Source organism: Fusarium proliferatum (assembly GCF_900067095.1).
Source record: "Fusarium proliferatum ET1 genome assembly, contig: FPRO_scaffold001, whole genome shotgun sequence".
NCBI classification, from domain to species: Eukaryota; Fungi; Ascomycota; class Sordariomycetes; order Hypocreales; family Nectriaceae; genus Fusarium; species Fusarium proliferatum.
In genome coordinates, this window is record NW_022194790.1 from 5,074,285 (window position 1) to 5,101,506 (window position 27,222).

General features: G+C 49.4%; 7 protein-coding genes and 1 non-coding gene across 8 annotated transcripts; 5 read left to right on the forward strand and 3 right to left on the reverse strand.

The window, feature by feature from the left end:
• Positions 1 to 2,382: 2,382 nt before the first annotated feature.
• On the forward strand, positions 2,383 to 2,601 carry FPRO_00441 (uncharacterized protein; the record flags this gene model as incomplete). Its single annotated transcript, XM_031225388.1, has 2 exons — positions 2,383 to 2,476; positions 2,534 to 2,601. The coding sequence occupies 2 exons, from the start codon at positions 2,383 to 2,385 to the stop codon at positions 2,599 to 2,601; spliced, it is 162 nt and encodes a 53-aa protein (XP_031076029.1).
• Positions 2,602 to 6,354: 3,753 nt separating this feature from the next.
• FPRO_00440 (uncharacterized protein) lies at positions 6,355 to 7,007 on the forward strand (the record flags this gene model as incomplete). The annotated part of the gene is made up of 2 exons (XM_031225389.1): positions 6,355 to 6,659; positions 6,743 to 7,007. 2 exons carry the CDS (start codon positions 6,355 to 6,357, stop codon positions 7,005 to 7,007), a joined length of 570 nt encoding a protein of 189 aa, XP_031076030.1.
• Positions 7,008 to 8,806: 1,799 nt separating this feature from the next.
• FPRO_00439 (uncharacterized protein) lies at positions 8,807 to 10,216 on the forward strand (the record flags this gene model as incomplete). Its single annotated transcript, XM_031225390.1, has 4 exons — positions 8,807 to 8,881; positions 8,935 to 9,126; positions 9,177 to 9,256; positions 9,307 to 10,216. The coding sequence occupies 4 exons, from the start codon at positions 8,807 to 8,809 to the stop codon at positions 10,214 to 10,216; spliced, it is 1,257 nt and encodes a 418-aa protein (XP_031076031.1).
• A 1,482-nt stretch (positions 10,217 to 11,698) lies between these two features.
• Positions 11,699 to 14,333, forward strand: FPRO_00438 (putative AAA protease IAP-1 (mitochondrial intermembrane space); the record flags this gene model as incomplete). Its single annotated transcript, XM_031225391.1, has 4 exons — positions 11,699 to 11,725; positions 11,785 to 11,931; positions 11,984 to 13,846; positions 13,896 to 14,333. The coding sequence occupies 4 exons, from the start codon at positions 11,699 to 11,701 to the stop codon at positions 14,331 to 14,333; spliced, it is 2,475 nt and encodes an 824-aa protein (XP_031076032.1).
• Positions 14,334 to 15,213: 880 nt separating this feature from the next.
• On the forward strand, positions 15,214 to 16,423 carry FPRO_00437 (uncharacterized protein; the record flags this gene model as incomplete). The annotated part of the gene is made up of 4 exons (XM_031225392.1): positions 15,214 to 15,235; positions 15,288 to 15,308; positions 15,364 to 15,594; positions 15,669 to 16,423. The coding sequence occupies 4 exons, from the start codon at positions 15,214 to 15,216 to the stop codon at positions 16,421 to 16,423; spliced, it is 1,029 nt and encodes a 342-aa protein (XP_031076033.1).
• A 272-nt stretch (positions 16,424 to 16,695) lies between these two features.
• Positions 16,696 to 18,048, reverse strand: FPRO_00436 (uncharacterized protein; the record flags this gene model as incomplete). The annotated part of the gene is made up of 3 exons (XM_031225393.1): positions 16,696 to 17,659; positions 17,711 to 17,744; positions 17,790 to 18,048. 3 exons carry the CDS (start codon positions 18,046 to 18,048, stop codon positions 16,696 to 16,698), a joined length of 1,257 nt encoding a protein of 418 aa, XP_031076034.1.
• Positions 18,049 to 20,760: 2,712 nt separating this feature from the next.
• Positions 20,761 to 20,842, reverse strand: tRNA. Its single transcript is given in 2 exon segments — positions 20,761 to 20,795; positions 20,806 to 20,842. It is a non-coding gene; the product is annotated as a tRNA-His (tRNA).
• A 938-nt stretch (positions 20,843 to 21,780) lies between these two features.
• FPRO_00435 (uncharacterized protein) lies at positions 21,781 to 25,213 on the reverse strand (the record flags this gene model as incomplete). The annotated part of the gene is made up of 2 exons (XM_031225394.1): positions 21,781 to 23,731; positions 24,846 to 25,213. The coding sequence occupies 2 exons, from the start codon at positions 25,211 to 25,213 to the stop codon at positions 21,781 to 21,783; spliced, it is 2,319 nt and encodes a 772-aa protein (XP_031076035.1).
• Between the last annotated feature and the right edge of the window lie 2,009 nt (positions 25,214 to 27,222).

Consider the following 27,222-nt stretch of genomic DNA (forward strand, 5'->3'; position numbering starts at 1 on the left):
TTTCTATAATCAACAATAATCTGGGGTGCTTGTCGAAAACCTTACTACTGATACGACCTTAATTCCATACTGTTATTCGTTCAGTCATGAGGCTGCAACGTCGCAGTTACACAACGGTCACAAACCGGCAGTCAGACATAAGATTTCCGACATGGTTGAAGTTGACACCCTTGTCGTTCTTGAGAGTTTTGTGCCCCTGGTGCAAAACCAGGTCCCAACCTTGTTGGCCAGCGCCCAAAAAGGACCTAGTTTGCGAGCTGAAGTTACACTCGTGACTTGATTCGAGTTGGGGATATGATCGTCAGGTTGGAGATCACCCGAACCAGGACCCTGTTCAAGAGCCGAAACACAGAGTAAGCCCCCACCTGTCAGTTCGGCTATGATTGCTAGTGGTTCAGCTGGATCCCTGCTATTGCACACGACGTCCCGCCAAGCTGGTCACGATTCAGACTTTAGATAAGCCTGTCCATCGCTGATATTCTTCATCGGCAATGCGACTCTATAAGATAGCCAGGATTGCTTCGTCAGCCTGGCATGTTGGAAGTAAATAGCAGCGAGATTTGCACTCCAGCGTGTAACATCCCTGCATATGATCTTTTGTGGGGGTTCCAGGCACAAGACTGAATGAGTGGCTGGCTCTCGACGTTAACCAAGAACGACTCCATGGGAAGTAAAAAGGCGCCAATCAAGGTCCAGTATTGTGACTTGGGTCAAGAAATTGAGTCCAGCAGAAGTTCCGTGTCTAAAGTTTTCCAATGGACAAGACTCGTTTCAAGGCATTATCTAGCCACTATGCCCCCTGGTCACGTTTGATCAATCTGCCATAGCTCTTAAGGATGAAGTTGTTAAGACCAGGGAAGAAAAATGCTTTAGGTTTTTGTGAAACGATGACATAAGGTCTTGGGAGCTGAAGTCTTCAGTCTCGTGGGCCAAATGTCGTGATCCTGATCCACTAACAGACCTCATAGCTTGGGGCACCTGAGTCATGTCGGTACCAATTCCATGGTCGTTCCGCACCCAAGTAACGGATAAACATGAAGATCGAGATCGTTGCTGAAACATCTTTGACGGTGCTTGATTAGTGTCGGTCAGGGCCCAGGGCATTTCGCCTCGGCTGACAGCTTAAAGGTTCGGTCCCTGGATCCAGCAGGTAGTGCACGATACCATCGTCCTGGTCTCGGAGATGAGAGACAATCTTGGAACTATTGGCCCGTGCCTCATTGGCCGTGTTTGTTTCTTGCCGTCTCGACCGGTGAACCAGTGAGTGGCCGCCAAGACAACTTGAGAATGGGCTCGGGAAAAAAAGAAAGGGAACCAAACAATGAAACCCAAATACGAGCGGCTTCGAGTAGCCAATTTCAACTAATGGGCCGCCAAGAAGAGCGAGCCGTTAGGCAGCCAAATTATCAAACCATGCGAGCGAGTTCATGATAATTCCAGTGCCCCTGGCCTTATTTGCCAATGACAGGCCAGTGCTTTGCTGTACATTGTCCTCTTGTCTCTTTCCAACACTCACTCGAAAATAGAAACATTCAGGTCAATGCAACAGAGAGCTCAGGCTCACTGACGATCTGACCGGCTCCTGTGGACGGTTCCTTCCGATTGGCGTGGACAGGCATGTGGCACGTGGCAGCCAGTCAATGCTAAATCCACCGTTGTTTCGAACTGGTCTCAAATCAGTTCATGACCCAGAGCCTGGAGTTTGCAGGGCTGAGATTGACGTAGACTAGACGTACCTCAACGCTCTTCTCAGCCAGAAAGGCGCTTCAGACCTGACCCTGCATGTGATTTCTGTGGGCTTGGTGACATGTAACGACAACGCACGGTAGTTGGGGTTAAAAAAAGATCAACGTAAAACAAACGCTGCACTTTAAGTCTGTGCATGCCGGTCGCACGGAATCTGTATGTACGGCTACCGGATCAAGGCTTTTGAGGCCCTCGCCGAGCCAGGAGAAGCCCAGAAAGTGATGACGGTATTATTTGCTACTGTTGGTGATGACTTGTATGAAGACGAATCTGCTTGCCTCCCTTCGTCTGCAAGGTAGGTACCTACCAACTGAAACTTGAAAGAGCACCTCCTGAACCCGTGACATGGCCGCCTCAGGCTCAAAAGTCACTATCTGGCAACCCATAGACCGGATCGATAGTTCCTGCCCTGCTAATGGATGGATGTTCATGCTTCCCTGGCCCGAATATCATTACATTGGCACAGATCATTCAACCTCAAAGATAGTACGCCACAGCCACAAGCATAACTAGTATGTTCTCAATCTCCGGGGAGATGCTTTCTTTCTTCCGGAGTTGAGGCTTGTTCAGATGGCATCGTTGGCATCATGCTTCCCGCACTAGTGTCAGCAACTCACAGACTACATTCAAAGCGTCATGCACTGTAGATATGTTCAACATCTGTCAAAGCGCATCGAGGATCTCGCGCTTATCGGCATAATAGAGGTCATCACAGACGCGCCTGAGTGCTGTGCGTTAGTTTAGCTACGAAGTTGAGTGTTTCAGATGCTGATGATGATGATGAAAGTCATCCGACATGAACAAGCCACAGAACGATCTGGCCAGAACAGGACTCAGAACAGGATAAACCCGTAAGCGAACAGAGTCAAGAGACCTATCAGAAATTCCTAACGACATGCAACGGCTAAAACAAAAACATATGCTCATTTCTCGAATCAGCCGTACCGGAACGCCCATAATAGACCGCCCTCAGTTAGCTCACGATAATAATACAGCCGCATTATAGCTGAGCCGCAGCCCTCAGGAGGGAATGACAGCGGGCACAACTGATGATGGATTGCGCCACTGAGTACTCGAACCCAGAACATGTTCTCAACTCGACACCACTGAAAAATGTGTCGTTGAACCAACAATCTCCAGCCTGTAAGATCCTTGGCGAATGTCTTATTCAATCATCGAAACTAACGTGGCGGATATGCATTGATAATTCCCGCAGAGTGTCTGCACCAATCTCCCCAGAGCTCGGGACATCACATCACGAGCGCCTCTCTGGTGCTGCAGGATCGAGGGCACAGGTGCAGGTGGCCGTGGGAAGCGGTGAGATGGAGTCCCCGTAAGCAACTGCAGCTATCGAGAGTCGAAGGCATCGCTACCGTTACATCGCAAGGTGAGCCATTCAGGGTCATGCCTCGCAAATCTGGCAGGGTGTTGCCGGTCCAGTGATCTTCACGGGCATGTTACGGAAGGCCAGGGCTCCCCTCACTGAATTGTTTCAATGCACGTTTTGCACAAGCTGCTTTCGGAAACAAACTCGGCCGAGGAACAAGTTGTGCAAAGCGGAGCAGGAGCAGGGTCCCCGGGTACGACACTGCGAGCCTCACGGTCTAGTCCAGATGATCAGCGCATTGCGTCTTCTGGGTTGACCCTGGAAGGGTCGGAGAATGAATTTGTGTTGGTCCTGTAGAACTCTCGGTCCGCAAACCAAGCCGACTGGTGATGAGCCAAGCATGTGGGGTCGATAAATGCAACCGTAGCCAGCCTCTTCCCCCAATTCTAAACTCTAATCCAGGGTTGAAGGGCGTCTATCACTGTCTTTCTCATGGTGTAGAGGTAGCCTCGAAAACACGTTGCTAGCCTGGCTCTGTCACTTATCCATGACTTGCGGACTATAGTAACTCCTGTTATTATCTGTCAATGCTGGGGGGAATAGACATAGGAAGAAACAAACATAGCTTGCGAGATCGCAAGCATACCCTGGATATGGATGTTTACACGGAGGAACCGAAGAAATCACTGCCACTTTTGACATCTCGTTTCCTATGCCCGGTTTTCTTTGAGTAATGATACAATGCCGTCTGTTTCAGACTCATGCTTCTGCTACCCCGGGGCATAGTTAACGCCTACCTTAGTTATCGGAGTGGCGCCTTGGTGAACAGTCGTCATTTCCCCATCAACTCTTCATGCTTCTGGCCCAAAAGGAACACACCATACCCCAAATATTCGATGATCAACTGAACAGGGAATGCTCAATAGTCTGGCCTGTACTGTCGAGGCTCGCTACAATGCGGCTTTGTGTACTCCTCAGAGCTGCCATTACCTAGACCGCTGACTTGGCGCCAGGGGAGGTGAGAGGGCTGTGCAAGCATCGCCAGCTGATCAGCACTCAAAAGCTAGCAGCCATATTTAATGTAAATACTCCGGAGAGATGGTGTTGTACTCTGAGAGGCTGTTGATCACTTGGTCTTGTCGAAGGAGAGCAGGGTTGCATTGATGTCTTCACCTCAACAGCCAGCTTCAGCCCTGAGGATGAAAATGAGACAGGTCAGCTGCCCAGACCCTGCTGCGTGTCAATTGAGATAGGCTGGGCTGGGTGACTTCTGTCAAATCTTAGTCCAAAGGGATCAACGCTTGGGATTAATTTCATTCTCCAGTTGTTGGCTGAGCGATGTGGAGGAGGCGTTCGAAACGTTGGGGTCTCAGAGAGAGTAATTCGACAAATCAGCATCAACGTAGCCCACTCTCAACTATCAACCGCAAACACTTAATCTCATTGCACTACCAGGCCATACGGACAAACCTTCAACAATTTTAACATTTCAAGGGGCGAGAGGATTAGAGATGAGATGACATGGCATGAGGAGATCGCGCTTCAGTAGTAGGTAGCAAAGATGATGTGTGAGTTGTGCATTGATAGTAAAACTCAGGAAATAAACAGAGGCTGTAGGGTTTGGTCCGCGTTGAGGAGGCGCTCAAGGGTGCGGTAACCGGCATGCAGGATGCTGTATTGTAACAGGGGATCGCGTTGATAGTGGGAGCTCAGTTGAGGCCCCTGCGTTGGGTGGCTTTCAAGTTGGAGCCAGGAGCGTGGGCAAGGCTTGATTGATTTATGGACTTTGGCTTAGAGACAAGGATTAGACAAAAGTTGGGCAGGACACTGCTTGTGCAGCGCTGCGTGTAAAGAGCCAAGTCAGGAACGGCGTGAACAATCAGCCGGGTTTGACAAGGGTATGCACTGTGGGTGGTGGAGCAGAGATCTTGGTAGGTTTTATGGCCTGGCGTTTTGTCCATTTCAGGGTAGGAAATACGTATTTTGCACGTCATGGTTCCTCCTCAAATCAATGCAATGTTGTCCAACCTCCCTTGGAATGCTCATGTTGATGGCTTGTTCTGTGGCCTTGTGCAGTTGGAAATTGCTTCACTCAGACTCCGTATCGTGAGCCTCTAAGCACTTGCAGAAAGGTTAATCTGTGTCTCCGGATCTGAACGCCGTTACCTGTTCGGGCCTCTGCTCGGACGTCTTTAGGCCAGGAATGGACGTTGGTGAATGAAACGAGGTGTGACACGAGCGCCCAGGACCGGCACGAACCCTTAGGCCCCATGCTTGTGAAGTGCTGGTGCTGTTGCTGGTGTTCACTGATTGCCAACATTATTGGATCCCCGCCGTTTGGTTCAACTCCCGTCTTGTCCAACGTCCCAAGTGCCGTGAGAGGCAAGTTTATTTAATCGCCGACGACACCTGTCAGAAGGATTTGTCGAGTCATGGTGCATGGGAATACTGGCTGGATATAAGAGATAGCGATAATCACCTGCTCACCGACGATCCTCTCTTTTCTGATGTAATTGATTTTACCCTCGACTCGACTCTGAAAGACGAGTTACTGGCAACATGTCTTTGGCGGGGGAATGTCTGGTCAAGCAGAACCCCTGTTTTCTTCTTAGCAGTGGCTGATCATTGCAACTGCCTGCATAGGAGCCCCTGTCCTCGTCTCGACGGACATGGATATGCCGACTTTGGAGGTCTTTGGTTGCGATAAGGCATCAAGAGAGGCTTGAAGGTACATATGAGGACTTGGCGCGTGCCGGCTATAGACTGTCAGGCTCTGTACCATCGAAGTAGGTGGCTTGCTCGATTACCAAGTTCTATCTCCAGTGGCAGAAGCCAGAACCAGAGGAGAGCCAGAGCCAGAGCCAGAGAGTAACGTTGGACGCTAGACTAGCATTTCAGAGTTATGAAATCCAGCCAAGAACCCGTCTGTGATCGACCTTTACAGTGGACGGATCCACTAGCTGTTATCCACTGTTCATTTTCTTCCCAATCTCCAATGCTCCGGTGAGCTGGTCAGGCTGGTCCATCCCGTCCGTCTTGTCTTGTCTCTCAGAAAGAAGACCGCAAGGACCACTATCGCACTCTGATCTAGCTTCATTTATCGTGGAAATACCCACTAAAGAGTAGGGAGGGAGGGGCCCTGCGGGCTGAGCCTGAGCCTGCCTGAGCCCGGCCGCGGCGCTTTCCCAAGCCAAGCCAAGAGCCTGGGTCCCCCCGTCTCAGTCTCAGCAAGTAATGGACCTCGGTGGTATCCACTTTGGATCGCATCTCATACGCCCACGATGACCCTCTCTCTGTCTCTGTCTCTACAACACGCCCACACTCTTTGGCTCCTCTGGCCAATGCCTCATCTCGGACCTCAAACGCAACCGCAAGACGAGCCAATGTTACAGGTTAAGCACCCTTCGGCTCCAACCGGAGTCTGTGGCGCTGCAAGACGGAGGCAACTCAAATTTTGGGTTCCCTCTTCTCGATCTGTAACCAGGTGTCTGGTCGTCCGTCTGTCCTTGGAGGCGGCCCGGTCCCCTCTTTCTCCGCCACAGATTCCAAGCAGCTGGCTCAATAACCGTCAACCTGGATATGCGTCGTCCGTTTTCACTAAATCCTGATCCCATTCCCGATGGACAATACTACTAGCGTTGATTCATGCACACTGCACTGTATGTGTAGCCAGTCAGTCAGTCGTTATTCAGCCTTCCAGCCAGTGACCGCTCCCACTTCCACCTCCACAGAGCAACAGATAGCGGTGCGTTTAGAGGGATCTGCCATCCCTTGCCTTGACGCCCCAAACCCGACGCCATCAACTGGTTTAGACTCCTCGGCTTCTGTCCCCCTTGTCCCCGTCTCCATCCGTCGCCGTAGACTGGTTCAACGTCCTAGAACTTGCAGAGGAGAGGGTGCCTCTACGGTAGTGCGTGCCAAAATGTCCCTCTAATGTGCTCTAACCTGGACTAGCGGGTCTGGTTAATGCTTTTGGAATAATGACAAACCAAAAAAAAACACCCAATGACCCCAAGGAAAAAGTCTTGTAACATGGGGCAGAACGACCACCAGATAGTCCCTACACAATTACACCGAACGGCAAGTTGCCAAAGCCAAGGCGAGTTGTAGCGAAGTACAGTAATGGGACCAGAGCGTTAGTAGCCCACAAGCGCACTAAGAGACTGGATAGCGGCCGGCACTACACCACCTCGGATCATTATTCGAGTTGGTACATTCATAGAACACACCATGAATGCCATTTTTATACGGTACAAGAAACGAGACTATGTCTTTGAGGACGGTACAGAGGCGCTATTTGCACTTCTAAGCCCACATTGGAAACTACTATACGCCGCCATCGACACAAACCAAGGTAGCCTAGAGAGGTATCGACGGATGGATGCTACTGTACTCAATGTTGGAAAAGGAATACCTCGTCTCAGTTCTGGTGTTAGTGCCAGCCCTTTTCTCCATATCTTGCCTTGCCTTACCTGACCTTGCTTTGCTTTGCTTTGCTTCGCTCGTCATCCCTGACACTGGATACGTCTCTCTTCATCTCCCTCTTTTATCAGCCTCCCTCTACTTCCTTTCGTCACGCTCATCCACCCTCCACCTGCCGTCCTCTCTCAATCCCTCATCTGTGCCCCCCAGTTCACTCGTTGCCGGATGGGACCCACTGAAGCCCGCTGTTGCAGTGCAGGGATCCCTTGACTTCTCTGATCTCCTGCGTGGTTCCTTGATAGCCCTGGTGTATGTATACCATGCTCGCTGCACGCCTACAACTGGAGTCAGATTTGCGACGGCCCATCCTTCGAGCTTGGGTTATTCAGTCTGGTATTTAGCATCTGCATGGCCCTGGCTATTTTACACTACACTGCACTACATCACACTATCCTCTTCGTCTCCCAAGCACTCCTGATCTCCACTGCCCTTACCCAGCGGGACCGGACATAGGCCCATAACCCAGTGACGACCGTTGTTGATATCTGTCGCCGAACCCCCAGTATTGTCTGGCTTGAATGGACCTGTATCGACTGTCTACCTGACTCGAATCACATCAACTAGACGTCAAATAGCTTGTTTTCACGACTCAACACTCTCAGGCGAACCTTGGAGTCCAGTCATATTATCGACTCGTGCTCGCTCCGAGTCCAATCAACTATAAGCTTCAATATTCCCCTGGCTCGTCTACTTGGTCTCTGGTATTATCCCTCAAAAACCACCACCACAGCCATAAAGCTCTCCCCCAGCCCTAGCCAAATCTCTTCCCGATCCACTAGGCAATACTTGGACCGCCTGCATTAACACGGCACGCCCTGTTAAGACTTAAGCACTCAGCTCCCACACAACCTGGCTTCTGGATTCTCAGCTTCACACGTCTTTTTATATATCCCACCTTCAGCTTTTTATATACAGACAGTCGCACAACTTCTTCACCCATTCAACAGTGTAGACACTCTTCGATTGTCAGATCAGAACTTATACGTCACTTTATAATCGCCGATTCATTTACAATTGGATCTCACCGCCGCCTCTTATACCCTAATCCAAGGCCTTTGGCAAACGTTGACCTGTCACTCCTTCAGCAAGTCTAGGCAACATCTCCTGCATCGGATCTTCAACTCTTCCCCAGCGAGCGTCTGAAATTATTATGCTGTGACAAGTCAACATCTTGCCAACAACTATTTCCGCCTTACCTCTGCATCCTACACAAGCATTGCCTTAGAGGCACGTCCAAGTTTTAACAAAATCATGGAACTTATGGAACTAGTCGAGAACGAGCCCACAGCTCGTCCCTTCCAGTGTGACTGGCAATCGTGCACAAAGGTTTGTTGCCAGAATGATCCGTGGCCGTAGGACTTGACTGACTTCTGTTGCAGAGCTTTAATCGAAAGTCCGATCTACAGAGGCATTATCGTATACATACTAATGAAAGACCATACGCTTGTTCTATTCCTGGGTGTGGGAAGAGCTTTATCCAACGGAGTGCTCTGACTGTTCATATTCGGACACACACAGGAGAGAAGCCTCATCAATGCCAGCACATCGGTTGTGGGAAGCGTTTCTCGGATGTAAGTGTAGACCAAGTCAATGGTTTGAATGGGATTAACAGATAACACAGTCATCAAGTCTGGCTCGTCATAGACGAATTCACACCGGAAAGCGTCCATATAAATGCGCTCACGATGGATGCTCCAAGAGGTAGGCCGCAACATAACCATCGAACCCATCACGTACTAACCCGACCTCAGCTTTTGCCGCAAAACAACCATGGTCAAGCACCAACGGAGATCCCACCAGCAAGGAATGAACCTTAACGACATCGACGACTGCTCCTCGGATTCTGACGATGACGAGTCTCCCTCCACTCCTCAGCACTCCTCGATGCCTTGGTCACCTCATGAGATGGTTTCCATGAACCAGGGTGCACCCAGCGGGCCCTTACATCGTGCCTCCTCTTACGCTGATTTTGAATCACAAGTCCATGGCCATATGCACCAGCATTACGGCAACCGGCAAGGAATCCCCGCCAGTGTTCCTCATGAGTACCATGGTACTCCCGTCCCCGAACAACACCCACACGTTCAGCTCATCCATCGAGCAGCAACTATGCCGAGACAGGCTTACTATGTCACCGAGGCAGGGAATCCAGGTGTTGCTACCATGACAAGCACTGTACCACCTCATTACCAGCTATCGCAGCAAGTGGAACGACCTACCATGGAGCTTCCATATTCAGCACCCGGAATTGCGACCTCAATTCAAAGCAGCCCAAGCACTTTTTCTGCTACATCAGTCCCTAGCCCTATGATTCCTGAGGGCTTTTACGCACATCAACCTGGAAGCCAGCCAGCATACACAACAGCCGAATCTCAGCCGGCAATGATTCAATACCAGCAACCTATCCAACACCATATGGCTCAGCCACAGCAGCCAGTGGTATCCCAAGCGCAGCATATTCCTCCAACGGCCGGGCACTACGCTCCACCGTCAGCCCACCCACAGCAAGAGCAGTGGCCACACTATGACCCGCCGATCGAAGTTACAACCATCGGACAGTTACCTGCATATGGAACTGCAGTTTATGATATTTACGGGCCAAAGATTGAGTTTGAGGACCCTTCATTGCAACTACCCAGCAGCAGACTGGCGAGCATGTGATGGATGACTGCTTGAATCACGCTATGTTTTACGAACGCCATATTCAACACGTTAAGCAATTACCCCTTTCCATTTACGATAATCACTTGTAACATAACGATCATACCGAGGCTGGACCACACAACGATCTCTGTTCCATGAACTTAATTATTATTCTTGAAGAGGATATACCCATCGGGACATTATTGGAGGAAATGTACTGTTCTATTGCATCCTCGAGCATATCTCTAGAACACATGAAAGATGTCATCTGCGATTCGAAAAGCATGCCATTTGGCGTTTCTGTCTTGCTTCTTGCCATTAGTGGAATTCTGAGAGCAATTTGCCTTTCGCAGCCAATGTTCTTCCAGCTTCACATTTCTGATATTGGATGGTTGGCATTGCAGCACCCTGTGTCATCTATCCTTGATAGCTCGGATTGTACTAATGACACTATGTTTTCGAAACTTTCTCTACTCTTGTTGGCATTCACTTTCTTTTTTATTCAGCATTGAACAGCACCTATACCCTTTCAGAGAATTGTGTCGATATTGGATTAGACAGATAATTAGTAAGGGGTGAGGGGGGGAAGACCACTGGGGATAGCATTTTGAGAAGGCATAACAGGGTTTCATGAGGATTCAAGAGGACAAGAAGGTTTTTACCGGGGATTTTGGGGGCGATAGGAGCCATGGGAGACAATGAGAATACCCACGCATGACAGACATGGAGAAAGTAAACGAAGCTTCTTATTCACATCTAATATACCCACAGAGATATCCATCCATGAGATCTAAGAAACCTGGAAAACACCCCATACCTAGTGAGAAAGAGGCACCTGAGATATTGGATGAAGGATATAGAGTAGGAGTAGCAGGGTCTGTCGCAAAGTGGCTCGCCCAAAGGGTCACCCAGGCTGATCATAGTCTTAGAATATGTCTTACTTCCATTAGCCAGCTAATTCTATCCCCCAACACATACGCTAGGCTTCTACTGATCACAACAACCAAAACCCTGAACACAAACAGTTTTGCAAAATCACAGTCAAAGCATCACTGCCACTTACACAGCACCTACTCACAACCAATAATAAGAGCGTTGTGCCATGACCGTGATCGGGAGGCGGAAGATCTGAGGGCCGAGAGAGGATGACTCAGCATCCTCTCAAATAGGAAAGGGCCCATCGTGTGATGCCGAACAGCGGACCAGAGTGGCAAGCGAACCGAACTCCCCATCGATTACATACTGATGATGCCTGCGCGCGATTCACTATGAGTGCATCCCGGTAGACAATCCATTCGTCTCTTTGAGTAGACTTACCACAAGGCAATCTCGGCGCACGGCAAACGTTTGCCTCCGAGAAACCGTTAGACGTGGCGGAGGCGCAGACCATCTGCCTACTAACTTGCACGTCATCAAGACACTTTACAATCAACCTTTTTCTGAGCATCAGTACGAAAATCATCACCCTGAAAGCACTTCTGGTGCATATAGTTCCCCAGAATGGCTTACAATGCCATGATGCTGCCAGTATGTCGTTGCGGAGTTTAGAAGGGAGCTATCACCGACGGTGACTAACGAGGCTCTAGAACATGGCAGCAACAACAACGGAGTTATGGCCTTCGATTACGAATATCGCTATGGCTCCATGGCGGCACATGACTTCAGTCACACCCGGTCGATCGATCCCTTCGAAGAATGGCGTGGAACAGACAAAGGTGACAGAAGCTCAACAAGTTTGTTGCAACTGTTTGACATTTTCAACCATCATACTAATCTTTGTCACAGTTGACCAAATTTCGAATCCCCGAATTCCTTCAACAAGTTGACTTTGGTTCCCTCTCTCGCTCACGATTCTCTCCCATGACCCCGATGACTGCTCAGGCAACCCTTTCCAATATGGGCCGCATTGGCCTCCGAGCGGCCAACCCCATTTTGCGACACCCTCAATTTCAGCCCCGCGTATTGACCCAGTCGTCTTTCCTACGCTCGTTTTCGCAGTCTTCCTCCGGTATTCTCTCGTCTCCTCGTGGTATCTCAACTCCCAGTGCATTTTCTGTTCAGCGCAGAGCATTCGGCAGCTCCAATGGCATTTCCCGCAACCAGCTGGCAACATTGGAGGAATCCGCCAATCGAAATCCCGGTAATGCGAACGCGCAAAACGCTTTCTACCAGCTCCTTCTCCGTGCCAACATGCCTGCTATTCTTGTGGAACGATATCAATCTGGACGCTTTGCCTCCAACGCTGCAACCAACGATGCTTACCAGCGAGCCCTCACGATGCTTGGTGTTAACGCTAACCAAGCTGCGAATGCGCAAGGCGCTGTGAACGGAAACTTCGCTGGAACTCAATGGCCAACTTATGAGCAAGGCATTGCCAACGCTGCTGTGGCTGGGTCCGCCAATGGGGGTAATCCTATGGGTCATAAGGGTGAGCCCATTCACGTTATCGTTCAGGAGTCAACTCGGTCTACTATCTTCCGCTGGGTCAAGTTTCTGGCCATCTTCATTGTGACCACCTATCTCTGTTTCGCGCTTGTTACTATTGCCATCGAGGCGTTCAGTACATTCCGTCGCGGTGGACCTAGTAGCAAGGCAGACTCCGAGGTCAAGGCTGAGAAGCAAAATACTCGATTCAACGATGTTCACGGTTGCGACGAAGCGAAAGAAGAACTCCAAGAAGTTGTCGAGTTTCTGAAGAATCCCGAAAAGTTCAGTGATCTTGGTGCTAAACTGCCCAAGGGTGTCCTCCTGGTTGGTCCTCCTGGTACTGGTAAGACGCTTCTTGCTCGAGCTGTTGCCGGCGAAGCTGGTGTCCCCTTTTTCTACATGTCTGGAAGCGAGTTTGACGAGATCTTTGTTGGCGTCGGTGCCAAGCGAGTCCGTGACCTCTTCACTGCAGCCAAGAGCAAGTCCCCTGCCATTGTTTTCATCGACGAACTTGATGCCATTGGAGGCAAGCGAAACCCGCGGGACCAAGCCCATGCCAAGCAGACACTGAACCAGTTGCTTACCGAATTGGATGGCTTCGATCAGGACAGCAAAATCATCATCATCGGAGCCACCAACTTGCCCAAAATGCTCGACAAGGCCCTTACCCGACCTGGACGATTTGACCGTCACGTTAATGTCGAATTGCCTGATGTTCGTGGCCGTATTGCTATTCTCAAGCACCACGCCAAGAAGATCAAGGTTGGGCCAGATGTTGACCTTGAAGCTATTGCTGCTCGATGCCCCGGTCGATCTGGTGCTGAGCTTGAGAACATGTTGAATGTAGCCGCTCTCCGAGCCAGCCGGGCCAAGGCCACCGTTGTTCGGAAGCAAGATATGGAATGGGCCTACGACCGAGTCACCATGGGTTCCGAACGCAAGTCAATGGTTATCACTGAGAAAGAGAAGGAGATGACTGCTTATCACGAGGCTGGTCATGCGCTTGTGCAGCTTTTCGACAAGGAGAGCTCAAACACTCTGTACAAGGTCACAATCCTTCCCAAGGGTCCCTCGCTGGGCCACACCGCGCAACTTCCGCAGATGGACAAGTATTCTTACACAGCTGCTGAGTATATGTCAAACATCCGCGTCGCACTTGGAGGAAAGATGGCCGAAGAGCTAAGATACGGTGACGACAAGGTGACCTCAGGTGTTTCATCGGTAAGTTTTAAAGGATAAGCTATCATAACCATATACTCATTTCTCTTAGGATCTCGAGAGGGCCACCGACCTGAGCTTCATGATGGTGACACTCTTTGGCATGTCTAGTGCTCTGGGGCCTGTTGAATATGGCCGCAGATACGAGAACCTCAGTTCGGAAACAAAGGCAGCAATTGAAGGCGAGGTTCAGAGGACAATACGAAAATCGTACGAGGATGTACGAAAACTGTTGACGGACAAGCGAAACGAACTCGACTTGTTAGCCAAGGCTCTTGTTAAGTACGAGACTTTGGACAAGGCCGAGGTGGAGAAGGTGATTCGCGGTGAGAGTCTCCCTGGGCGTATCATCGCTCCTAAGGGACCTATGACATTGCCTATCCCTCAACAAGCCCCGACACCTCCTGGCCTCGGCGGTGTGGCTCATCCTCAGCCCCCGGAGACACCAGCGCCACCAGCTGCAGCAGACACATCAAACACTGAAGGGTGAGCTCCGAGGTTTGGTAGTGGATAACACGCCAAGATTGGGGTCAGAGGAGGCGAAGGTGATGCGATGGGTAGTTCACGCCACATGCAATGTGTGACGCGTGGGAAAAAGCGGTGATTATTCAACTCAAGCGCATATTTCTACAGCGAGCATTGCGTATGGAATTGGATGACATGCCCTTGCGAGACATGAACGAGAATGGGACTTCCTAGCGAGGGGCGAACTGGCCTGGGCATACGCTTAGCGATTGATGTCTAAGTTGATATGGATTTTTATCCAACGGAGCAAAGTGGCAATGTAAAGGAAGTCAGGAGCCGAGACGAGCCATCATTATCAACTAGGAATAGGAGATTGATGCAGCGAATCTTTGGTATAGGCCTACACCAGGCGTGTATATGGAATTTCCCTCTCGTTTATCTGTCTCGATTGTAATAATTTATTTTGTATGTGTATTTTATGGACGGTTATGAGAAATGTGATATTACTTGAGTTCCATATCGTGAGTGACTTGATATGTATATATATATACATACATGATCTGATATGCTGGGGTCGTCAGATACGATCTCGGGCTTACTAATATGATTGTAGTTGGAGTGAAATTCTCCGGTAGCGGAAGATGAATAGAGTTGCATATAGTTACAAAAGAGGAAGAGAACGTGGGGGAGGGGAAAGAGAATCGTCGAATCCCCCAACTTGGAATGACGAATGCGGGCCCAGTTTATCAAAGACCCCCAACGTGTATCCGAGGTATAAGAGGCCATTGACGTCAAACGACGAGATATAGCGCCTTGAGGTTCTTCTTTAACTGTTGGCACACACTCAGCAAGTATAGAAACTCAACTATACAACTACATAACGCTCAAGTGCTAAGGCTATCATCATGACCAAGGTTCTCCTCACTGGTATGTTAGTCGTGACATATTCATGCTGAGTCAATCACTAATGATAGCACAGGTGGCTCAGGCTTCATTGCCGGTATGTTGTGCTCTTTGAGAACAATAAAGGGTAGCACCTATCTAACAAACTTTAGCTCACACTCTGGAACAGCTCCTTGAAAAGGATTACGCCGTCGTGACAACCGTCCGCTCAGAAGATAAGGCCCAAAAGATCCGCAATGCGTTCCCAGATAAAGCCGAGGCTGGAAAGCTAGAGATCGTCCTTGTGCCAGATATTGCTAAGCCTGATGCTTTTGATGAAGTGGCCAAGACACCTGGTCTTGAGGCTGTTATTCATGTTGCCAGTCCTTTCCACTACAACATCAGTGAGTCTCGGTGCATTTTGGGCCATGCTTAAATGAATGAATGAATGAGTGAATGACTGACTGAAAATGTCTAGCCGACCCTAAGAAGGATCTTATAGACCCAGCCGTCATCGGCACAACAGGTATTCTCAAGGCCCTCCACGCCTCGGCACCAGGCGTGAAGCGAGTCGTCATAACCTCATCCTTCGCCTCTATTCTCGACGAAGCACACTTCACAGACGGTTCTCACGTCTTCTCAGAAAAGACCTGGAACCCCGTCACAATCGACGATATTAGCAGCTCATTCATGACCGCCTACCGCGCCTCAAAGACTCTTGCTGAGCGTGCAGCTTGGGACTTTGTCGCTGAGAAGAAGCCCTCTTTCGATATCGTGACCGTTTGTCCACCTCTTGTTCTGGGACCTGTATCAAAGCATCTTGCTACGCTCGAGAGCATCAACACTTCCAATGAGAGGATTGTCAAGCTTCTGAGGGGCGGCTGGAAAGACGAGATTCCTCCTTGTACACCTGTTCCGTTATGGATCGACGTTCGAGATGCTGCTCGTGCTCACGTCAGAGGTCTCGAGGAACCCAACGCTGGTGGAAAGCGACTCTTTGCTACAGCTGGATGGTTCTCGCACCGTGAGATTATCGACGCTGTTGCCAAGAACTTTCCAGAGTTTAAGGATAGACTCCCTGGGCCTGAAGTCAAGGGCGGGGAACTTCCTCCCAAGGACCAGATCTTTAAGATTGATACGCAGGAGACGGAGAAGTTGCTCAATATTGACTGGATCAGCATTGAGAAGAGTGTGACGGATCTTGCCAAGTCACTGAAGGAAATTGGTATTTAGAGGATGAGATAGATAAGTAAGTATGTTACATAGAAGAAATAAAGTAAAGTACGGTAGTGAAAGTGCCTGTTAAGGATATTACATGTGTAGATCGTGTGACTTTTGACCACTGCTCTCTGTGTCTTCATGCATACATACATACATCCATGCGTCGTGTATGATATCCAACCTCTATCTTGGTGATCACATTATCTGGAGTCTCCCGTGATAGAATTATTCTATAAACTCGACATAGCTTCGGGTGCGATATGGACTTAAGTATCTCTCAGATCTCAGAGAGGCATCGTTCCTTTTCGAGGTGGTGATGTTGGAGTCGACGGTCGATAAGGAGGCGTCGATGGAAGCGCCCTCGTGGGTGGAGGCCCAGGACTAGCGAGCATGTTGAATGAAGCATCGCGAGATCTTGGGGGTCTTGGTGGAGAAGTTTGGGTATTATAGCCAAGAGGTGCTATATGAGCAGAGGGCGGAGGAGTGATAATTCCGTCGCTGAAACTTAGCGACCCATCATCCCTGACTTTTCCACCATCAGGTGCCGTCATGACTATCATGGGAACTTGGTTGGCATTATAGATCCTCGGTGTCCTCTCATGCCGTGGTGAGAGTTTACTGCTCGTAGGCGAATACACCGGAGACGTAGGAAACCCATTCGGCTCATCAACTAGAAATCTTCGCTCTCGAAGCCGTGCGGGCGGTGTAAGCGGGACACCATCAGGATCTGTATGGGAAGTAGTGGGTGAAACTAAAGGCGTAGGTGACTCTGCGCGAGGAGGAGGTGAAGACGGATGCTTGATGAGTCTTCGAATATCGGTCTTGCGAGATCGACGTCTTCGAAGGAGGCAGAATATGAGGGCGGCGATGGCGAGGAGACCGACTACTGAGATGACAGCTATTGTGACTTTGACGCCCAAGGGTATTCCTTTGTTGGCATTGCTTGAGTTGCTGCTTGAGGGGTCGGAGGTTGCGAGTGTTGAAGGGTCTGATGTGGTGGAATATGTGGTTTCTGGCATTGAGCTTTGTATTGTAAATGAAGTTGTTTCCAATGTTGTTGCTGGCTTTGTTGTGGCTTGTAGCGTACTCTCTGGTGCTGAATCCCTTGACGTCGTTTGAGATGATGCACACTGTGACTTGTCTGTTCCTCTTGCTTGTTGACAGTCTTTGTCGTCGTTGAGAGATTCAGGGTCACAAATGTGATATGGCTGTGGAGGGCCCGGGTCTATTATAGAGTGGTAGCCATGGCTTTGATGTGTTAGTATGAGTATTCAAGAGTTGTAGTAGAGACAGGCTTACTCTTGACAAGTATTGATGAGCCAATTCACATTCGCTAGACCTGTTAGCATCACAACAACCCGAAGCCATCATCACATACGATCTTTTCCACCCTCGCCTAGATTATCCACGCCACAAGCCTGAGCATCACAACAATACAGCGCCCGAAACGGCTGCTCCTTTTCCATCCAGTCCCTATCTTGAAGAACCTCGCACACACGCTCAATTGTCTCATCCCCTGGCACCAGCTCCTTGAGAAACCTCTCCCTACACAAGCTGATGCATAGCGGCGGATCCTGGACATCAGGCGCAATGAAGCCCCAGCTGTGGCCGCTGCAGCCTTTTGTCTTGGTGGACATTTGAAGGAGTGAGCCAGAGGGGAAGTGGAAGGGGAAGGGAGAGGATGTGTTATTGATGGGACATGCTCTGGGGTTTCAGCTGAATTAAGAGGAGGCAACTCGAAGCGAGAGAGATGTAGACGATAATGACGGAAACGGAAAGGAATAGACTAATTCATAAAAAGTGGGAAGAGGAGAGGGAGAAAAGAGAAAAGGGTCAAACGAGCGAGGTGAGGAATACTTGAGGAGACGGCATCTCACATAGTTAGACTGTCTTTTCCCCCCCTTTGTCGAATCTGGACCTATAATAGTTGCAACTGCAGCTGTAGCTGTCACTCTAATCATCCTGTGATCAACAAATCACAAAACAAAGTCTCTAGGCCCAGGCCCCAAAAATACGAAGCACAAACCGGTGATAGTTCCCACGGCAGGACCGGTAGCATGGACAAGATCAGGCTGGTGCCTCGGTGACTCTACCACTATAATACAGCCTCAATTGAGCATGCAATGCAATGCAATGTAGTGTATGTCTACGCCTTTTGTTTGTTCAAGTGTTACACGGCATCGACTCTGCAGTCACCCGCGTCCGACGAGAATAGCCTCGTATGCCTCTCTCTCTCTCTTCCATCCACTCAAACTTGGTAGACACGAGGGGGGGCTTGCATCGTGGCGGACGGAGAATCTTTCCTATACAAGAAGGTTTTCGAGGCCTCTTTCGTTTATTTCTCCAGCAGGGCTTTCTAGTTGTGGCTGCCACGATGGATGATGGATGGGTGGATGAACGGATGGGAAAAGGACGGATAGTCTAGAAGCCGATGTTTGTTGGTGTAGGACATGACATGATATTATAGAAGGGGACGGTGTCTACAGGGAAATGGGAGCCGGAGAGAGAGAGAGAGAGAGAGAGAGAGAGACATACTTCAGCTGCGTTGTGTGTTGCAACGGCATAAACGGTCGTTGTTTGGCAGGCCAAGCGAGTATTCGACAAGGATGTTGCATTCTGGGTAACCAACTATGCTGAGTGTCTTTTCACTAATACAATACTCTCTCTGAGTGAGAGCATGTACTGTATATCTTCTCTCAGAGACGACTTGACCGGCAATTCTTGTCGAGTTTTCGAGTAAAAGGCTATGCAAAGGATATGCACATACGATAGTGTCCATGTAAATGTATCTGCCCTCTTCTCTCGTTCGAGTTGAATCTCCCTCCCTCAGTTGCGCGTTCACCGTTTGCTGATTGTTACACAAGACCCCCTCTCCCCCACTGAAGCCATGCTTTCCCGTGTGTTGGAAGAGCTGAAATGCACTGCAGATTGCCACTTTTCTTTTTTATAAGGGGTCCCCGTTTGAAGTTTTGTTTTTTTCGCATGTCTACAGTATAAGACGGTATCTTGCAGTAGATCCATCTACCCTCCGCATGTTTGATCCAACTGCTGCTGCTGCTGCTGCTGCTGCTGCTGCTGTTGCTCCTACTGGTAGATGCTGACACAATCAGAGACACATGATTCAACTCTGCATAACAATTGTTCCAAAATATGCACCTCGCTTTTGCGGTGAAGACGAGACATTACTACTGTGCTGTACCGTGTCTGTCTCCCTCTCTAGTGCACAACTCTGAGCTGAGTCGAGGCTGGCTCGGCACAACGCATTAGGGTCTTGTAGTCCAGCGTCTACACAACAACGTGCTCTCCTCTGCTCACCCTCATATTGTGAAACAGAACATCTGCAGCAGGGGTTATGTATGCACAAGGGACGAACGCCATCGACCTCTCACCGCATGAAATGAGTCCTATTCACGTGGGAGTCCTCGAGTCTGGGCACTCGCCCCAAATAGAAACTTCTGTCTCTGCGATAGACACGATTGGCCGAGTCTGATCCTCGTATTTGGCGTTGGACTCTCCTGAAGAGCTGATAGAACCCTTGCCTTGCACAAATCGGCAAACCACTCACTGCGCTGCCTGCTAAAGAGCAAGCATACAGTCAGTAGGCCATACCATCCCGACGGGACTCGTCGACGTCAAGGCGATAGGCTCCTCGGGAGCATCATCACCCGTGTATGTGATGACCAGCTGGCTATGGCCTCTTACTCGTTACTCTTCTGGTCATCACATTACACCAAGTGAGATTACTCCGAGTGCAGCTTCTCTTGTGACTCTGTCCCAGTCCGTCACTCTTGGCAACTGTAGATTCTCCGAGATAGCGGATTACACACTCGAGTATATTTCCGCAAAGGGAGTCATCTCCTTCGTGATGTGTTACAGGCCGCGCAAAGGACCGATATCTTTCCCGAGGCCGACTAGCAGACTGTGTAAGGTCAAGAGTTGGTTGATCTCTATCAAGAATCCGACAAACAGCTTCTTCACCAAACCTAACGGCTCAATCGCAGGCCGAAATCCATTCTGCACGTCATGACGTTTGTACGATTGCGTAGAAGACAACTAGATGAGTTTTGCGTTTACACAAATCGTCATCTGATGGCTATACACCTTGGACATTCTAATATATTTCTGGCCTTCAATTGATGTCGTCCCTATCTATCTATCTATATTGATCATATTATCGATTACCTAAATGCAATGCACCACTAGCTTTGTAACAGCCTTATCCTACTGTCCCTACTGCCATTGGGTCCAATTCAAACAACAGTGCCTACCACAAAATGCAAAATAAACTCCAAGCATACAAAAAATGCATGTAAACCACAATCGCAAAAAGAAGCAAAAGATAATTCCTTTGCCGTCAGCAAGACTCGAACTTGCGTTTTCAGTGCTTCGAAGAGCCACAAACTGATGTACTGACCCCTATACGATGACGGCTCGAGAGGATTTTGATGCAAGAGTGGAGTCATATTTTAGTATATAGCCTGCTACACAATAGCTTACACCAAAACACGATTATGCATGTTGAACTCCTGCAAGCTATCCTTACTGAGGATACATAGACTCTCATCATGGTCCAGGTCTGGACGTAATTTGGCGATAAATACCTCAAATATATAAGAGCGTTGCGCCATAAATCACTATCATCCAGGAAGACTCAAGTCGGTGATATTACACTACTATACTACAGCGTTGCAGTACCAATCTCGATCATCTTATACTTACTTGAATGCATCTCAAAACGAGATATCACTTTCTGAAGCTAACTCGTGACTTCGTCGGTAACTTTGTAACAGAAACATACGACGCATGGCAGTGACAATGTTACATTCTGTCCAGTACATGCTTCCAGAGCATCGATTAAAAATAAATATAAAAAGTATGTCTAGTCCATACAAGAGCAATGAAATACCGTCTGCCCATACCGGGTATAATTCTGCAGCACACCGACCCCAAACACCGTCCTTTCCATTTCCGTGGATTCTAATCTCCTAGGCACATCCATACCACCTCCCAGCCTTGAGCTATAGTATGACGAAACACAACCATCAAGTGTAAAACAACAAAAGAAAAGGAAAAAAAGAGAAAGGTTAGCATCAAGAGCCATTCTAGTGCAAGTGGACCGAGTCCTTTTCTTTAGAGCGCCCCAACTTCTGTCTTGCTCAAAACTTCTACATCTTGTCAAAAGTCTCCTCCTTTCCCACGGCATACAGAGGTTGAACCTGAAACAAAGGCGTCTTGCTGCAGGCGATGTGTAGATAAATATTAAAGGTAATGTGAGTCGGTGATGTATCGAGCTTTGCTTCTTCTTCCAAGCCCTCACTTCGTCGGAGATGATGTGTGCGTCCCAGTACTGATACGCCTAAATCGTCATTCTAGAAGAACGACGGCTTGGCGAGGACACGGTACTCTATGTAGTCCTCGCCGTCAATGTTGATAATGGTGCCTTGCGAAACGAGTTTTCCAGTAAATGGACCTTGCGTCTTGCGTTCATACTTCACCCCGGCGTACATCTTTGCATCCTCGGCATTCGTTCTTAGGCGGAGGCTTTCCTGGCGTGCCCAGACCTTATTCAGTCGTTGCATTTCATCCCGCTCGTGTAATTGTTGCCGCCCGTTAACAGCTAAGCCAGGGATATTCGCTGCAGCTGCTTGGGCTGCCTGAGCGGCCGCGGCTGCTGCACGTTCACGGTTCGCTGCTTGCATATGAGCGCGTTCCTGAGCGAGTTCGACGCGTGCAATCTCGCGCTCCGCTAGAGCAGATGTTCTTTCGATCGCATTGTTGTTTAACGATGTCCTGCCCGTGCTTTGACGAGGAGCTGCCGCAGGCTGAGGAGGAGTAGTGTCGATATCTATGTATGACTGGCGTGCTTCGGCTCTGGCGGCCTCGACGCGGCGACTCTGACGCAACTCGTGCCCGCCATACCCCATTCGCCCTGTCTGATCAGGTTCTTCGCCATAATCGCCTGGAAGACGGGGCAGAGCGGGTGCAATAGACAAGGGAGCAGGTGCCTTGTAATTCGTTCCCGCAGCCCTTGCCTGTGCTTCATAAACAGCTTTGGTCTCGTTCGAGGTTCGCTCCCCTTCTTTCTCTCCCATGTCTATCTGATACTGTCGAACACGGCAATATTCCTTGATCTCGTTCCGTGCTAAGTTCTTCAAGTGCGGCTCGAAGGCAACTTCCTCGTAAGCAATCCAGAGTGCACCAGCCCCAGCTGGGAAATTTCCTTCAACGAAACGTCCATCGCGCGTCTCTCGTACTAGCTTGACGCGGAACATATCATTTTGTCCCAAGATACCGTATACTGCATGGCGATCCCTAGGGTCCGGCGAGTTAGACTTTGCCCAATGCCCAATAAGAATTCGAGTAGGTCTGGAGCCGGGTAGGGGATCGACGGTATGTCGCAGAGGTTGCGGGCCACCGGGGGCTGGCTGAATGGGAGTATGTTCAATGACAGGGCCATTTGACGGAGGGGGGTTGGCTGGCGCAAACCCTCCGCTCGTCCTCCTCCTTTTGGCATCGCGATTCTGTTGCAAGTGTTCGGGAAGATCAACGCCATAAGCAACCTGAGGTAGATTTGTGCCGTGCTCGGCAGTGGAGTTGAGATTCGCCCGGCGGACTGCTTCTTTAGCGGCAGCTTTCTCAGCAGCAGCTTTCTCTCCCTCAAGCTCGTCTGTCCCAATTGCTTCGGCGCGAATCTTGACATACTCCTTGACCTGTAGCTGGTCTAAGCCCACAAGATGATCCAAAAATACAATCTTGTCGAATGTTACCCAACTTCCGCCAGGTCCTGGTGGCAAGGGGTATTCATCTGATATGGTTTCTCCAGATAATGTGGTGGGCTGGATACGGGTCCGTAATCGCTCGCGAACATCAATGAAACCAATGACGGCATGTTTAAGATCCACTGTAGGAGCCTCTGAGTCTCTCCAATATCCAATGGTGACGCCTTTGACGCTTCCGGTGCTTAAGCGTGGAGGCTTGCCCTTCGTTGCAGAAGCTTGTGGTTGTCGTTCGTCGGCGAGAGACCTCACCGGCTCCATTTTCCTCTCATTCAGACCCTGGAAAATGGAGTTGCGTTTTCTCTTTGGATAGTGGGAAGCCACGGGCTCATCCTCAGCATCTCCCATAATCTCGTCCTCGCCTTCAGATGCTGGCCGAAGAGGGGATGATTTGCGAATACCGTTAGTGCGGGCGCCCACCACTATCTCGTCCTCAAGTTCGTTGAAGTCAACTCCTGACGGAGAATGCAGGGTGCTCGCCGGCTCACTTAGCTCGCTTTCAGCGTCTACGTCGCCGATGGAAATTTTGCGACCGTTGATCTGTCTGTGAGGTTGAGTTAGATGTGATTCATTGGCCAGCGCTATATTCTGAAACGCAGGGTGATATAAGACAAATGCATTGAATGAAGTCGACCACTGCTGAACTCGGGCAGAAAGTGAGATGCCCGACCACTCGATTTAATTAAGAACCGGTGTAGAAGGCATAGGGCAAGAAAGGATACGGGCTGAGGCTGGCGGGATCCCGAATCCATCGTCAAATTGAGGTGATGTTCGTTAGGTTGATGAAGCCTGGTGTGGTTGCAGGGGTGTATGATACAGTACGAGGTGAAAGATGACGATGTTGCAGGGGCAAGGATGTGAGACCAAAGGGGGAATGGGAGGAAGAACTGGGGTAGTACCTAAGGCTTTTGACAGAAACCATAGTCTTGGGTCCACACCCTGAGGATAGATGTGAGAGCATGTGGCTGGCTCCAAAATCCTCCTTGTTTCCAGTATAGGGCCAAAAGAATAGTTGATTTCGTCAAAAACTTTGAAAGAAGAGGGTGTATGCAGAGACAAAACATAAGGAAATAATACAAAAACAAAGATGAAAGCGTGGGCAGGAAAGAAGGTCTGGGCCAAGATAAACAAGAGAGAGAGAGAGAGACAATTGCTGCTACCAGTTGTCATTGAAGCTGGAAAGTTGCGGTGGTTGCTGCAACACCTCCAACTAAAGAGTGTGAAAGCAACTTGCGGCCGTGAGAGAGTGATTCAGCCTATTCGGTTCATGTTGGGCAACATTCGACACCGCTTGGGATCAAATCCTGTCATTTCCTTGGCTCAACGGTAACTAGATTCAGAAAGTCACCGTATCTTTCGAGAAATCACGATGAGATACAGTCAGGCCAGATGCGGTCAACAACAACTGCCCTTGTGTTGACAAATCGGGCAATGCCAACTAACTTAGGCCGTAAACCCTTGTTCGAAGCCACGCCACTCGCTCACTCTCTGGCTCAATCACTTGACTGGCTGAGGACGCGAAGACATGATGGCGAAGCAATCGAATACGACGTGAATGTTTTGATGAGTCTGGGAAGGGGTTGAGGACAAAAGAAAGAGGGACACCCCATAACAACAGAGACATGACTTGCCTTGGTGATGCGCTTATAGCGGCAGACGGAGCAACAACTGGCGACTTTCCGTTAGCAGCACTAGGTGAATGCGCGTTCACCGGTGATGGAGCGCGATCCTTGGTAACTGGAGCTGGAGTTGAAGCCCTCGGTAATGGTGATGGCGGCATAGCTGCTGGCGGAGATGCGGCTCGAGGTGCTGTGGTGGCAGATATAGCAGTTGTTGCAACGTTGACGGGCGCGCTCTCAACCAAAGGGCTCTTAACCTTTATGGCGCGGGCAGAATCTGGCGTTGGAACACGAGCTGGTGAGGCAGCTCTTGAAGTTGAAGGTTTGGGAGCACCAGAAGAGAGCGCGGGTGATATGGGCTCCGGTGGCGCAACCGGCCTGGGCTTGTCGCTGTCCGTATTTTCCATGACGCGACTTGAAGGAATACCTCACTTGGTTATACTGAAGCGCGAAAGAGTTGTCGTTGGTTGACTGGCTTCAGTTGATGAAAATGCAATTGGATTGACCGTTGGGGGTCAAGAAAAAGACTGGAGGCAGAGAATTAGGTGATGGCGCGTTATCAAAAATCGAGTTTAGGTGGTTGCAAGAAAAGAAGTGAGTTGACTTGCGCGTCAATGGTCGCAACTCAGGTTGCCAATTAATTACCTTGGGTATTACCTGAGGCTAATAAGGTAAGGCAAGGCAGAAGACTAACTAGTACAGCCACTGCCACAACTTGGGAGGTGAGGTGAGATGAAATAAAATAAGGTCACCTCAGGTAAAGTTGAAGTGGATGGCGTCGGGGAGCAGGAATGGGAGAGTCAAGACCAACACCCTGGTTGGTTGAGGATCTGATTCTGGAATCTTAGAGCCGGGGGGCCAAGGCTAAAGACAATAAGCGCAGTTAGTTTACCAACTTGGCAGATAGGAAGTTGACGAGTAAGGACAAGAGAAGTGATTACGTACAGGATAACTCAGAGGTAGTTGCACGTGAACAGAGCTCAAAGAGTGAGAGACTGCCGAGTTGAAGATGAATAGTCGAGGAAGAGGAATTAGGTAGGTAGGAAAGGGATAAGTTAACGTTAGGTTGAGAACGGACGGGAGAATGAATAGTAAGTAAAGCAGAAAGCAGCCCAGACATGGAATCTCAAAATGGGGGCGTGTGGGGCCCTGCAAAGAGCTAAGGCAAAAGTCAACAGTTACCTTGCGTCGTAACGGAATTGCCAGGGAGCCCGGAAGAGAAGTTGTGTGGAAACGGTAGAAGAAAAGAGTGGATTTATAGATGCCTTGGTCAAATCTTACGAAATGAATCAATGACAAGCCAACGCTATCTATCAGTTGAACCCTTGGAGGCGAGAGTATCTCATGCTTGGACAACTTGTTCTGCAACTGTATCAGCACTGACACGATACTTACTGTTGTGACTGGTCGGTTACTCTAAACTTTCTCCCTTGGTTACTAGGATTGGCTCTTGGACCTGAAGACCTTGGCTCGCCCCCTCACTGAACTGCATTGAGTGACTGTGCCTTCGATTCTCATTCTTCGGTATTGGAGATTTACGACATCAACCTGGCTTGTTCTGATTGGCCACGAGAGTTGCCAGCCTTGATTCAACATCACACTTGAGGTGCACCAAGAGCAGCAACAACGAACCAGAATGGGGAGAACGTCAAGGTTTATTGCGTTTATCAGGTAACTCGGGATCAACTCTACGCATACTTAAATGACCACAAAGGTAGTTGTGTAGTTGACCATAGAGAGAGTTCCGTATCAGCCATCAGTGCTTCCACCCATCATCTCCCTTTCAACCATATTTGCCTTTTTATACCCACTCATCACTTCTACACTGATTTTTTCTGACCTCTTTGTCTGATGATGAATCTCCTTTCTTGTGGTTGCGAATGCTCGCTCATGAAACATCTCATAGGTGGACGCTTTGGACCAACTCATGCAATGCTACGTACACGCCTATGAATATCCTCAGTCACCCCCATAGGTTCACAGTCTCTTAGATAAGGTGTTGTCAAGTTCTGTACTCGATGTGCCGATACAGCAACTCTAATCAACAATGGCCCATCTAGCCCATGTACATATTTTTATTGAACTTTATCACGTTGCATCATTTCCAACGTGTCTTTCCGATTCCCCTCATTGGCACCTATTGGGCTGTGCATCATTCTACCCGTGCTAGTTGACAACTACTGACGCATACACTGGCACCGCTCCAAATGCCCCATGAATACAATAGACGTGTAGGCGAAATGCCAAGGATACGAGGTTCCAAATTGGTAGCGAGTTCTGTCTGGTTACAGAGTGATACAACAATTCGTTCTCCTGCCACTCACTAATCGCGCCTAGGTAATGAATGATTCATCCTCTGTGACTGATCGGCTCAGCCAGCCAGCGCAACACCGCCCCCTAGCAGCAGCGCAGCACA